Source organism: Gallinula chloropus (genome assembly GCF_964237585.1).
Source record: "Gallinula chloropus genome assembly, chromosome: 1".
NCBI lineage: Eukaryota > Metazoa > Chordata > Aves > Gruiformes > Rallidae > Gallinula > Gallinula chloropus.
The window spans coordinates 45,752,167-45,766,814 of record NC_140085.1 but is presented as its reverse complement, the minus strand read 5'-3'; the positions used below and the strand labels follow the sequence as shown (position 1 = coordinate 45,766,814).

The 14,648-nt window shown below is 43.5% G+C and overlaps 1 protein-coding gene across 1 annotated transcript in view; it reads right to left on the bottom strand.

Annotated features, from left to right (window-relative positions):
* Positions 1–8,389: 8,389 nt before the first annotated feature.
* The window catches only part of MAPK11 (mitogen-activated protein kinase 11), a gene marked incomplete at its 5' end in the record, with an annotated part of 33,697 nt that continues 27,438 nt past the window's right edge, over positions 8,390–14,648 (bottom strand). Inside the window, 3 exons of the mRNA XM_084279088.1 lie at positions 8,390–9,060; positions 12,282–12,455; positions 13,828–13,906. Of these exons, the coding sequence (XP_084135214.1) occupies positions 8,987–9,060; positions 12,282–12,455; positions 13,828–13,906 (327 nt within the window). The 3' untranslated portion in view covers positions 8,390–8,986. The remainder of the gene's footprint in view (positions 9,061–12,281; positions 12,456–13,827; positions 13,907–14,648) is intronic.

The following is a 14,648-nucleotide window of genomic DNA, read 5'->3' as shown; positions in this document are numbered from 1 at the left end:
CGGGCGGGTGGGGGGGGAGCGGGAGCGGCCAGCGCCGCCGAGCCGGGCTGCGGCGAGGGGCTGGGCTTGGGCGAGCGGCGCCTCCCGCCCCCGCCCCGCACACCCCCCACGGGAGGCCCGGCCGCCCGCTCCGCGCCTCCTCCGGCGGGGCTGGGAGCGGGGCCGGGAGCGGCTGTGTCCGCTCTCCACCCCCAGCCTTGCCCGGGACACCTGGGCGTGCGCTCCGCGGAGGCGCAGGGCAGCGAAGCGCAGGGCAGCGAAGCGCAGGGCGTCCCGGCGGTGGCGCGGGGCGCTGGGGGGTGCAGTGAGCCGTCCAGCCCGCCAGTGTGCCCGGCGGCAGCGCAGCCTGCGCGGGCAGGGGGGAAGTAGCAGGTGCCGGGGCTCTCGGTGCCCGCACGAGTCCTCGCTGCGGAGCTGGAACCGAATCCAGGCCAGCCCCCTCTCACGCTGCGTGTGCACGCCGCGGTGTGGCACCTCGCCCGGGGCTCCCTTCGCGCTCTGGCTTGGCGCCCGGTTGAGATGCGACCGAGTTTTACGTGAAAGCGCCTGAAGGGCTTGGGTTGGATGGGAGCCGGGGGCACGGAAGCGAGCATTCAAACGACCTTGGCACGAAGGTGTGTGTGGCTGGGAGACCCCCAGTTCATCTCGGGGCCAGAGCCGTGCTGCGTGCGGGTAAGCAGCAACGAGCAGGCGGGTGCTTGGAGCCGGTGTGGGTGGTGCGATGCGAAGCGATGGCCGTGCTGGAGCACGGGGAACAGCACCCTCCGCTACAGCTCTGCAGTCAGCAGGCCTGGCCCGGCACCTGTAACGCGACGACCTGCTTTAATAAAGATGTACTGTGTGCTGTTGGCGCGAATGCAGCTAAAATTCTTGTCCTTCGGGGTCCAGCAGAGGCTTTGTTTTGTCTGACTTCACCCCCGAGCAATGCTGCTGAGGTCAGGTAATTCAAACTCGCTGTCGCTAGGGCTCGGTTTGCGGCTGAGCTGGAACGGGGCGATCCCGCCGGGGTTCGCAGTTCTGGGTAGCTGCCGCAGGCCCGGACCTTGCTCATGCCCCACGGCTGAGTGTGGAAGAGCAGCCCTGCCCTCCCTCCTCCCGATACTGGATACTCCTCGGGTACAGGAGGGAAACACCATTTCTGAAGTTGCCCGTAGAGCAGCGCTGTAAGTTGGCCAAGCCTGGGCTAAAGTCCTTCCATCCAGTAACTGTGCTTCCCAGTGCTGCTCTCCACTGACCTGGGACCTGTTTGAGCCCCTGGTTTGGGGACGACAGAAACCACCTTTCTGACATTTGGCCAGTGTGAGATTATCCGCTGTCCTGGCAGATTCATTCATTGATTTTTCTCATTTCTGACATCACTTTCCCGCTGTTTGCTAGTCACGTGATGGCTGGAGTGAGGTGTGGTATGGGAATGGGGAAGGATAGAGCATCTTTACCTTCCACTCAGTTTTGAGCCAGTTAAATGGCTTTTAATGGGAAATATATATATGCATCCAGTACAGTAAAGATTAGTTCTGCTTTTCATCCCTTGACTATTTTTCTTTGTCCAGTTGTGGCAAAATGATGGAGTTTTTTCACTGCTTGCTTTTTGTCAATGCAGAAAGTAGATTATTTTGATACAGTAGAAGAAAGTACTAACCCAGCACCGAGATAACATCATGCTTGTGCAGAAGCTGAGAAACTTACAGAGCAACTTTTGTAAGGTATTTTAAATTCAGTTACAAGATTGGCCAGTGCTGTTTTCCCTGTGTTTTTCTCTCTCTTTTTTTAAAGCATTTAGGTATACTTTACTGCAGATGGATGAGGTAGCAGTGCAGGTTAAATACAAGACCACTTTTTCATGTCGTATCATACGTATAGGGGATGAACTGATAAACTTACTGGAAAGACTGGGGATTCGGCACTGTTTTAGGAAGGGAAGCTTTGTCTAATAAAACCATTACAAGTGTCTATCAAGGGGGTGAGAAGGGAACCTTGGATCCCTCCACAGCTGGTAGATCTTATAGCAGCATCACGAGACACATGAGCCTCAGTACCCTGCTTGGCTCGGCTGGATATGTGTGGTGATGTATTGCCCCAAAGACAATCTGTTGCAATGAGACTAGTAGGATACTACAGCCATATTTTATCCCAGGCATCGTGTGCATGACAGGGTAAGTTAAAAAAAAGAATGCTATCAGCTGGTTTTGCTTTTGGCATATACTTCTTGTGACATTTACAGAACAAAAAGGGACCTCATTCAGACATCGCGAGTAAAAGGTAATACGTGCAATAATGATGCAAAAATCCTACTTTTCTAATGCCTACCCCCTAAATGGCAAAGTTGTTAACCATGATGAAACATTTGTTGTGGTACCTTTTTTTTTTTTTTTTTTTTGTGAAAGAGCCAGCTTTTGATGTGTTGGAGGGTTGCCACCAGCTGCAAACCAAATGGGGTGGATGGGATGTATACAGTAGCTTTTCTGATCCCTCTGGGGACTGAGAACTCAATTTACACTCCAGCCTGGATATGAGGTTTCAGTGCTGGAGCAGGAGCTCTGCAAGAAGAGCTGTGAAAAAGCTCACCACGTTTTCCCAAGAAGTTCTGCAGGTGCTGAGTCTGGTGAGAGAGTTTGATGGCAATGCTGCTCACAGCAAACTCTTTATTAGTAGTGATAAATTGGCACAGCTTCGTTGGTCGGGAGCAGAACTGTGGGTCTGCTGCGGGGCCCTGGGCAAAGGAGACGTGCCTGTGTCAGCACAGAGAAGGACTGGTGCCTTGATCCCTCAGTCCAGGCAGTGGCAATGTGGATTCAACCAGAGGAAAGCAGGAGATCATACCAAGTCCTTGGAAAAATCCAACATCTTCCCTTTCTGCTTGTCCATGGCTGTAAGATGTGGTTCGCATCGTCATTTTCTTGATTTACATAAGAATAATTTAGTTCTGTAAGATGTATCTTAATGGTCAATAAACATAAAATCCTCATGAATTGTCAAAGGCTGACTCCTAGAATATTATTTTCTTTAGCCAGCTTTCTATCCCTACCTTCTAAAACTACACTGTTCATGCCCACTTAGATAACGTAGGTCCACTTTGTTATTTATTGCAAGAACTAAAGCTTAAATAAATTAAACAAATCCTCAGTTTTCTTCTAAAAATATCCCCATGCTATCGTGTCCCCACCCTTCCCCGCTGGAGCTGCTGCCAAGGATTTTGCAACTTTTGCTGTTTCTGTCTCTCTGACCCCTGAGCTGGCTGCTTCAGCTCTGGTTTCCCTGCGACGGAGCATGCCCCGGCGCCTCGCCGTGCCGTGCCGCGAGGGTGCTCGGCCACCCTCAGGAAGGAATAAATATGCACCTCATAAGTGCTTTATTTTTTTTAAAAAAATAATAATTTGGGGTTTTTATATTCAACTGATGATATCATTTGTCCAAGAGGCTGAGTGAGAACTTGCTAAATAGCCGCTTACTACCACGTTGTCCTTGCTTGCTGGAGGGGGTTTGAGTAGGTTGGGTGTAGAGGATCAGGGACAGCTGTGTATAAACCAACCACTTTTAATACTCTTCTTTCTCCTCAGAGCCTGCTGAAAGGTCCTCTTCAAGCTCATTCCTACAATAAGCTGTAGGAATTTAGAGAATCAACATCCCAGTCTGATGTGCTATTGGAAAACAGACTCACTTGTGTTGAAGTTTCCCAACTTCAGTGCAAAAAATCGTATTAACAGAGCGTTAAACGGTACAGCTGATAGCTTTAGGTATTTCTGTGTTACATGGTTGTGCACATCACCTGCCTAAATCACCAAAAACTTAGTGGCACTTGTTCCCTGTCTTCCCCACCCTTCCTACCCGTGCATTTGTTGCGTTTCCATCTCAGTCTGAGGAGAGAGCTGGGCAGGACAGGAGCATGCTGTGGGTTTTTTTTTTGCACAGGCTATAACATAACTAGGGTTTATTCTTGATTGGAGCCTTCATTCTCTATTATAAAATGAGTATGAAATAGGTATAGATTATCTTAGAGCTGGTCTACAGGACATTATTCTATAAGGAGTGAAGTATGGCTCAGTGGAGGCTGCCAGTTATGGCCAATTGAATGTGTATTTGTCTCGGGGCTGCCATTGTGATTCAGTATTTCTATTGCATTCAGTAACACTTGTGATCAAATTGGAGCCTAAAAGGACTGGCTAAAACCCTTGCACTACAGCACACATCTTAATTTGTGACAATAATTGAAGCTGGGGGACTGTGTGAGTGGGAAATGAAGCATTTGTATGCATGCAGGGTGGAAGCCTAATTGGAGAGTTGCGTTCATTATGTAAAAAATTCCCATATAAAGGATGAAGTGTCGGATTGGTTGGGAGATGGGTGTTTGCATAGGAAACTCGCAATATATTCCCTCCTTGGTGTGAAAACTTAAGACCTTTTTAGGCATATCGTTCAATATTTTATCTCGCAGGAGAAAGAAGGTCAGTGGCAGCTACGCTAATGCAGCTTTCTGAGTCTCTTGGTATTAGTCCCATAAAAACCCCCTACGCTTTTTGCCTCAGCTCATAAATTAATGACACTTGGTACTCTCACATATGCCAGCGGGCTGATTTTCTAGGGACCTGCTTTAGAGAGTTGCACTGCATCTGTACACGGTGGCGGCACGATTCGTGTGCGAGAGAAACGAGAAGCTGCTTTTGAAGCAGAGAGGCATCACTGTTAGTTCCTTCCTAAGGAGCATCATCTTGCTGAGGCTGAACTCCTTTCTGCTGCTACCAAAGGGCATTATTTACTCAATTTACGGTGTGATTTTCCTTCAGTGAGAACGAAATCTTTACCGCTGCTCATCTGTCAGGGATTCTTGGGCCAAGTCAGCAGTTTGCAGATGTAGCAAAGAATACTTATGTATTTTGTGCCTGTAACTAAATATGGTACTTTTTTTTTCTCCCAACAGAATCACCACTGAGTGGGTCCCAAGAGTTGGGAAGGTGGATTTCTCTTTTCTTGTTATGATCCAGGAGCAGCACACGTGACGGGAAGAAAGGAAGGAAGTGGTTTTTGTATTAACTGCTCCCCACCTCTGTCAAAGATGCTTTTCCTGCCAGCATTTTGTGCTTGAAAGGGTTGTGTGTCCCCTGTCCTTGTCCCCTGTCCCTAGGGTGAGCTTTCTGTGTTGGATCCTGCAGCGTACCGAGTCCCCTTCCCTCCTCACATCTCCTGCATCACATCAAGCACCTGCCAGGAGCACTAAGGGGAATTCTGCAACAACACTGTCCAAGTGATGGCTCTTGACTTACTGGTACATGGTATATATTTTTTTAATGTATCAGGGTTGACTACTTAATTTCCTACTCCCCCTTCTCCAAATTCCCAGTTACTAGCAACCCTGCTGTTTCTTACTTGTGTAGCTACTTTGTAGGTTCTGGGAGGGGGGAATTCTTGGTGTTATGCTGAGTGATACTCTCTAACACTGTGATTTTCCTCTAAACCATCCTCAGGTTTTTTTTCCATTACCATGCTTGTAAATTAGAGATTTGTTTGGTCTAAATTCCACTTTGGCCATGGTGTATCAACTCCCTGGGCTTCAGTGCTGATGAGGTAGAGAGCTTAAAAATGCAGATGCAGATTTTACAATACTGTGTAAACTTACACATACCAAAACATTGACATGTATGTAAAAGATGTTTTTTCAATTTTTCCCTTTTGCAAGACCTTTTGCTTCCAATGGTGAATAAAATTACCAGGCTTGGGGTTGCATTGAAGTGATTTCAGTTCAGCGGGTGGAGGGATAATAAGCTCTCCTGAGTGAAAGCTGAAATTACATAAATTCAGATTAGAAGTAAATTGTGAACAATGACAGTAATTAACCAGAGAAAGCCCTTAGAGAGTCATGTCCTGCCCCAGTGGAAGCCTGAGCTGCCCCCTCCGCTAGCATCGCTCAACCATGCTCGTCTGAGCATCCTTTCTGTGCTTCACGGGTGGTCAGGGACCATGAGCACCCTAATGTCGTGTGGGCTAAGACCTATGGTGCTCCCCCCAAACATACACACAATGAATTAAGGACCTACAAAGTCACGGCTGTAATAATGACACAGCGGTGTCAGGAGATTCAATGTGCACAGCTGAAGCAAGCTCCACTACAAGCTTTGCAAATAGAACCTGTAAACAATGCCTCCATTAAAGACAGACATTTTTAGCAAAGAAATGTTTACAAAACAAAATCCTTACAGCTACATTAATTCACTCCTTAAAATTTGTCCTGAAGTGACCTGTCTTATGGCTTCACAGAGCACAACAAAGCCCCCAGCCCCAGGTGTTTACCTCCACTCGCCTCTTTCCTGCCGGTTGGCGAATGCTGTTTTCCACCTGCGCTTGAACGATAAGCATTGTCAGCGCCAAGCCTCCCACCCTTCTCTCCCCATGGGGTACCAGCCTGCCAATTACCCTGCCCTGCTGCTGTAAACTGATAAACTTCCCACACCGCAGCCCCGTGTTGGATTATCGCAAGGGACTCGGTTACCTGTTCTGGAAAACCACTTTTAATTAATGGGGGTTTTTTGAGGTCTAAGAAATAGCCTTCATTTTGCAAATCTAGGAAAAGGATGTCTCTCTCCCTGCTTTTTTTTTTTCTTGACATGAGGATGAGTTTATGAGTTTTGATGGTATTTCATTAAAAATAGCTGAGCTCCTGTTACCCATTACTGTCACCTTTGATTAGTTTAAATGCCACTATGATTGTATTCTCCCTACATAATTTATGTCCTAGGAAAATACACATCTTTGAACGTCAGATTCTAAACGTGTGGTTAAAGAAGATTCAGAGTTGCCAGAAGAGCAAATTTTGAAATTGGTATAAAAATTTCTGTCCTTCTACCTCGAGTAGCAGAGCTACGGCAAGAGCAGACCGTCTGGTCTTTGCCTACCATGGAGTCTTACTTGTCCTGTCAAACATTTGGTGACAGCCACCCTCGTAGTCATGAAGCCAGATGAAAGAAATGACGGGACAAATCCCACACTAAATTAATTATTGCTGGATGCAGGAGGTTCTCGAGAAATGTCTTTACTTCATCCTTGCCGTTCCAGATGGAGCAGAGCTGCAGAACAGGCTAGCAAGCTCATGTTATCAAATTTCAGGGAAAACAATGCACTGAGCTCCTTTTCTGTTAACTGGTAAACAAACAAATGGAAAAAAAGTGTATTTAAGAAATGACTAAGTGATTATATTTATTATGTAGTCAGAGAAACCAGCTAAAGATTTACGACTTTGTCACCTACTTTAGTCACCGTGAAACTCAAGTCATTGCATAACCATTACAGGCCTGATCAAGCCAAATTAATGATGGCCAGAGGATTCCCAGGAATACCATGGAATTACTTACTTCCAGATTAATATATGTTGTAGAAAGCCAAATACAATTGGCTGTATTCAACTCTGTGCAAGTATCAGATAACTGACCAACATTATCAACAACTGTCCACCACGTCGTCCACAAATCAGGAGCACATTTTCTAGATGGAATGCATATTTCTGTCTCTTGAAGAGGATGAACATTACTGTGTCAAGTATCTTTGAAAAATCAAAATACTTGGCCTTGTTTTTTTTTTTAAAAAAATCTGTTTATTAAGAAAAAAGCTTCTCTTTTTACATAGAAAAGATACAGAGGAAATAGCTGTACAACTGAATCTTAATGACAAAAGTTGCAGAAAACCTAAATAATATAAAAAGCCACCTCCAAAATGAGACTCTGACAGAGCGAGACGCAAAAATGAACATTGAACAACGGTGAATCGCAAGTATGTAGAGAAAGACACAGCCAGTACACCACAGGAGGCCTCATGCCAAAGGATATTCCTGGTTTAGCATTATGCCTTCAACGGGAAAGTTAGATAAATTTAATTATTTAAGACATTTTGGTATCCGATGTATCCTGCAATCTATTATTTAATTTTCCAGCTTTTCAGAGCTGGAAAGCCTTTAACAGTTTGCTTAAAAAGAAACTCTGATGAGATGGATGCTTTGTTTTTCACAAATAGATTCTTATAAGTCTTCTTGGTTTGTCTTGTCTTCCAATGGCATTTATTAGATTATTTTCCTGGTGATTATGCGAAGGAAAACAAGACAATGAGGAATACTGAATCGAAAGCTGTGAACTGGAGTGCTCTTGCATCACCACCTATGACAGCCTTTGCTGAAGCTTGCAGGAGACTCAAGAGTTCTGCCATGGCTCCTTCAGGGCACCTTCCTGAAACCTGGGCGCATCCTCCAGCACTCCACTGATGGCACGGTTAGGAGCACCATTGGGAATTACAATGGTCTCACAAACTGACCCCGTGCAGGTTAAAAAAAGACGGTAATTATATATCTATACATGGGGAAAAGAATGAGAGCAGACACTTGAATGGCAACAGAAGACAAAGATTTATTTTCACTAACTGTCAACTGGTGTTAAGATCGCTCAAGAGACATCCAGCAAATTTGTAAGACCACCACAGATATGACTACATATGCATATTCTGCCTATCTCACTACCACGGCTCTCTTCATAAAGGCACTAACTATAGATATATGAAAATGGACAGATAAAATGCCAGGGGAAAAAAAAAAAAGAAAAGAATTGCTTGTATGGACTTCTATGTTTATGTTTGTATACATTCATGCTTTAAATGTACTATTTTAAAATTAATTTTAAAAGTCACTTTTATTTTGGCAAAATACAACTGATAAAATGAAACATGCAGAACACACAGCTCGACAGAACTCAGTGCATAATTTTGACAGAATGAAGCAGTTCTTCATCACCCTCTGTGAGTTGGGAATACATTCATATCACAAGGCAAAAAAAAACCAAACCAAAACAACCCACCCAAACCGGACAACATCTGGCTTCTGTATAATGCATCTGCTTATCCACATCTTCTCCAACATCTTTGGATAGTAAAATCTACGTCTGACCACAGGTTAAATTGTATGGTTATATTTTAACAGTCTTCATAGTGCAGCAAGGCAAGACAGACCTGCCCGTGTTTACTGTTCTATCTCCAGGCTATCCATTTTTAAGTCGGGGGGTTTAAAGCTCATCACTTCTTCATAGGTAAGTTCTGTAGAAAAGAGGTGAGGGAGAGAGAGAATTAGGTGACAATTCTTTTCAAAAGAAAAAATATTCCATAAAAACCCCCCCCTGGCTCAATGGCTGCACATGACTTGTAGTTTGTATTTGCAGTCCTTTTAGAGTCCAGGTGCAAAAATAGACTGAATTCACCAGGAATCATTCTGTTAACCTCAGATTCTGAACTAAGACTCACAAATACTGTTATTGTACAACATGGCCATCCCCTTCAGCTAATTACTAAAACATATAGGCCCTGAAATGGAACCATCAATTATGACCTGCCAAAATGATGTAATAAAAGAGAAAATGGAATGGCAAATGGAATCTTTAAAAGCACCCAAACTGGTTTTAAAGTGTACACTTTTAACTGTGGGGAATTTTCTTTACCATCTCGCAGTCAATTGCCTTCAACGTAAATCACTCGCAATGCTGATGCCTTGGCATCTAGGTTTTGGGGGGTTTTATATTTTATTTTAAAAAACTTAATTTGAAGGTCTCCTGCTAAATAAGTTCTTTTGTCTTAGAAGAATGTAACCGTTCTAGTCTCATCGAGAAAGGTTTAATTAGAAGCATAGAAGCCTTGCTATTTTACCCTGCTTTGGGAATAGCCCTTTATCTTTTCATGCCCTGTTTTGTGCCTTCCACAGTAACAGAATGTGATGTTAGTGGCTACCTCCTATGTATTTTCTCAAGTTAGATATTGTATTTTAAGGATCAAATCCCATTCACACACAAATATGTAACTAACAGTGCATTACTTCTGTTTTCCAAACAGAAATGCTTGAGGTGATTCAAGCTTGTGTATGAAATAGAGCTCTCTGAGACAGCCGCTACTCATGCAAGCAGACCTTCCACTCCTCTAAAAAGCGTGTAAAAATCTTTGGGCTGAGTCTTGCATACGCTCTGGCTGTGTTATGCTGGAGCACGGTGCTCAGTGACCAGTGTGCCAGCTTCAGCCAAGGATTTCTCTGCAGAACCCCCGAGGCAGAAGGATGTGTTAGGCGACTCCTTCAGTGACTGATCTGCTGCTATTAAGTAGCATGTGGCCACAGGCAGCCGGGGGTGGGGGGGAGCAGGCTGAAGTCAGAGGAAGCCACCGTCCTCAGAAATTGGATGCCTGGGACTCTGTTAGAAGTTATCCCTGCTGGCTGTGCATTTTATGTTTACAAAGCTCCTCACTCTCTTCTCGTACCACCTACTCAGCAGAGAGTACAGATGCTAAGCTGGGATGCATGCGACTGGAGCAGCGGCTAAGGAGAGAGGGTGCAGAGCATTCAGCTCTGAACAGCATACACTTGGCCTCTGAAATTCTGAAATATTTTTTACTGACTAAATGTGTCATAAGGAAATTTGTGACCTTGGGCTGCAAACCTCAGCAGGGCACAATGGAGGCCAAGGAAACTCTTAATTGCATTACACGTGAGAAAAAGAGCCTGAAATCTCATTTTACTTTGGTGCTCGGCCTCTCTTGGGACCAAGTGCTGCTGATTTTTAATTTGAACAGAAAAGGAGGGGAAATAATCCATTGACATTTTGAGAAACTGGGTCAATATTTCATGAACAATACAAACATTTTATGCAAATGTTGACCTTTCATGTCATCTTACTTAAATGTGGCACACACTGTACTTGGGAAAAAAAGGAAAGAAAAAAAAAAGGCAATTCCCCAAGATAAAAATATGGCCAGGAGGAAGAGGTGTATGTCCTGTGCCAGCTTTGAGATTTGTGTTCCAGGGGGAGGGGATGTTTCCCTCTCCCTGTACAAAAATGGAATTGTAACTGTAGTTCCAGCAAGGACAGTGATGTGGAAAGATATGATTCTGTGGTTCTTAGAGAATTCACCTCCATGTCCTCATTTCAGCTCAGAAAGCGTTAAGCCAAGATTGCTCCTGAAATAATTTCAGTGGAGTTTCATCACAAACAGAAATCAGCTTCATGACTCAGAAATTGTTAAATTTTCCTGTTAAAGATGCAGCCAGCAGAAAAAGTAGCAGAAAACCAATCACCCACTGTTAAGTACAGCAGCAAATTGAACATGCCTCTCCATAAACAAGATGTATGGGTGGTGCTCCGTGTGCTGCCGGCGTTTGCAGAGGACAGTATTGTGTAAGGAATAAGCAATACCAGTCGATCCTACTTGTTTGTATAGATGCCACAGGCTTCTAGAGAACCCCTTCCAGGGCTTCAGGAGGTTGCTTTATTGTATAGAGACCCAGGACCCTGCTCCTATCTTTCTTTAAGATGTATTTGCTGTAGTCAGTCTACTTGTCTCCCCTGTGATGTCCCAGATAAAGCTTTGCACAAGTTGAAAGGCATGAGTAAGAATAACACATGGGAGCTTGGTATTTTTCCATCACAAACCTACTCACCGTGTGAATACATTTTCATCAAACCCTTCTGGAGTAAAACTTATAGAATATACAACAGAAACAGAAGAAGATTTATTTTATAGAATACATCATTAATCTTAAGCTACGAGAAGGACTTTGTTGACAAACAGGAACAATTAGTTTTCTAGAACATTATTCTCAATTTAAAATGTCTAGTAAGGGTTTTTAGCATAATTCCTCATAAGACAATGATGAAACTGGACTGTACTTTTCAGTATACTTGCAACCTAAATGTTTATCAGTGTTACTTCCGTGGCACTGTAGTGCAATATGATCATGATGCAAGCATGGAATTAACTAATAAAAAGAGGTTGTTGCACTATTTCTCAAGAATGCGTTTTGGGGTGTCACTCCATAGTAAAATCATCACCTCTCATCTCAAACAGGATCAACAACAGGTTTTATCTATTAATCCCAAGTGCTGGGGTATATAAAAATGATTAGCCAAATACACTTTTATGTGGAAAAATTCCATTTTTGGAACAGAGATGATCAGAATCTCAAATAACATCGCTTTCCCTAGGACAGTTACTCCAGCTGAGGATCTGACCTGCGTGCTTACCAGGTAACTCACATCACCTTTTAGTTAAGATAGGGGAATGTAGTGAGAGCTTATAGAATGGGGGAAGGGGACAGAATCCAGAAAGGAAACATAACCCTTTCCACATCTCCACTCCCACAAGCACATATGCATAATTATCTTGTTTCCCTGAGAAGGCTTAAGAGTTCAAATTGCTGTGGTTGGAAACAGAGGAAAACTGTTACTACAGTAAGGTTTTGTTCTGTTGTGTGTGTTTACTACTGCTTGCAATCCTGTTACCTTTCCACTCGTCTATGGTTCGCTCCTTATTCTCTATTGACTCGTCATACAGCTCGGCCTCAGGTTCATCGTCCGGATCGTGATACTGTACAAAGTAGGGATGTGCAAGTGCTTCTGAGGCTGTAATTCTTTTATCACTGTCTAGTATAAGCATCTTCTCAAGAAGATCTACAGCTAAGAGAAAATGAGAAGTATGGTTCAAAGCCAGAAGAGACTGTAAAAGAAAAGGCAACTGTTTCCATACAATCTATTCTCACTCACCTTAAACAAGGTTAACGTTACTGTTGAACCCATATAATTTAGACCTTCAGATGTTTAACAAGTTTTGAAGATTTTAGACTGTAAGCACAAATTTCAGAGCAGAAGGAAGCTTCTGGTTTGCTTGTGGTGTGCACAAAGGTTTATTATGCTCTATTTGATATCTGATTCGCCTCTTCAGACATCCAAGGCCTTCATTCTGGAAAGATCTCTGCGTGCTTAAAAGTTAAACATCCTGTGTTGTGCATCACATGCTTAACTTAGTCTCATCAGTGTGAGCTTATGTGATTTAAAAGTGCAAATGTGAGATGACACTTTTAATTAGCTGCATCAATGAAATCGTCAGATGAGCCAGCACAGAGAAAATATGTTGACAGTTGCAGAATATTAGAAATGAGAAAGATGTGTAAGGCTGAAATTTGGTTTATATATAGTTTATCATAACTCTTTCAAATATGATGTAAAAATGATTTTCATTGCTTTAATTTTTTGTATTGTCAGTAATATGCCTTTATGATATTAATACATAGCATGCTTTCACGTACCATGTGCAAATAAATACATTTTTTTAATTAAAAAATGTTCACAGCTACTTGTATTTGTAAAAATAAATTTCTCTTTGAATAGGCAGAAAGAGTTGAAAACATTTTAACTCACACTACTTCCCTATACACAATATTTGAATTTGCACTTGATGGAACTGACCAGGCACTGCAGTAAAATAACTCCAGTGACTCAAATGTTTGTCTCCTTTGCCATGTCAAAAGAAATGGATCACAGAAACATCTCTTTTGGGCAGTCAGAACCAATTGGTTAGACATAAAAATGATTGTGCAGGGTCAGACCAAAGGTCTGTCTAGCCCAGTATCCTGTGTCCAACAATGGCCAATACATTCCTAGGAAATAGCACTCAAAAGGGTCATTCAAACAGCTACACTTCCTGGTATATTCTTCTCCTCGCCAGCAATTTACAGCTCATGGCCTTCCTGAGCCAGAAGTGATGTCTCTAGTGTAGGCCCCATGACATTTTTATTTATTCCTGCTATAAATAGTTGGCTTTTGCTTTGCTTTTCACCCCCAGGCCGTTTCCCTTCAGGAGGTTCCAGTAATCTCCACCAGAAACAAAAGACACAGGCTTCATGAAGGGAAAACAGTCTCAGGATCAAAGGTTAAGCAACGCTCTTCCCACTGGCCTGATCATTATTGTATGCAATTATTGTATGCAGCAAAGGAAGGCCTGAGTTCCTGCTAGTGAAAGGTTTAAACTGCATCAGTCTGACTTTCTTACCTAATGGATTTGCACCACGAAATACTGCTTTCAAATCCTGTTGAGGCATATGTGGAAGAGATTCGATATATTTTCTTGCCTAGGAATAAATCAATATACAGACATAATCGTTATGTTTCCTATCGGCAGGAAGCCTTCTTTACATGAAACCGTAACGTGTGGCTTTGTTTTAAACAGTCACTCCTGTATATTGCACAATAAGCACAAGCATTTTAAACAGGTATACTTTCCTCTAAGGGTAATGTGTTAGTCATTCGTGTTTTGACCTACACTTACTGGTTTGCTGTGGTATATCCCCAGGGAACACGTGCATGCAATGTTCAACTAGAAATTACATCTTAAATTATCTTTCATTTGCCCTCAGCGAAGTGGTACAACCCAATCTGTGTCCTTCTCTCCTCTCTCTCTCTCTCCTCTGTCGAGCTGTAGATACACTAACCACAGAACAAAATCCTGATACTTCCAGAGTACAGACCTTCAGATGTTTAACAGAATTTATCAAAGAATCATAAAATCACTGACTGGTTTAGGTTGGGAGGGACCTCAGACATCATCTACTTCCAACCCCCTGCCACGGGCAGGACACCCTCCACTAGACTAGGTTGCCCAAAGCCCCATCCAACCTGGCCTTGAACACTGCCAGGGAGGGGGCAGCCACAGCTTCTCTGGGCAGCCTGTGCCAGGGCCTCACCACCCTCACAGTAAACATTCTTTTTCTTAATGCCTAATCTAAATCTACCCTCTTTCAGTCTAAAATCATTACCCCTTGGTCTGCTCACTACGCTCCCTGAAAAACAGTCCCTCTCCAGCTTTCCTGTAGG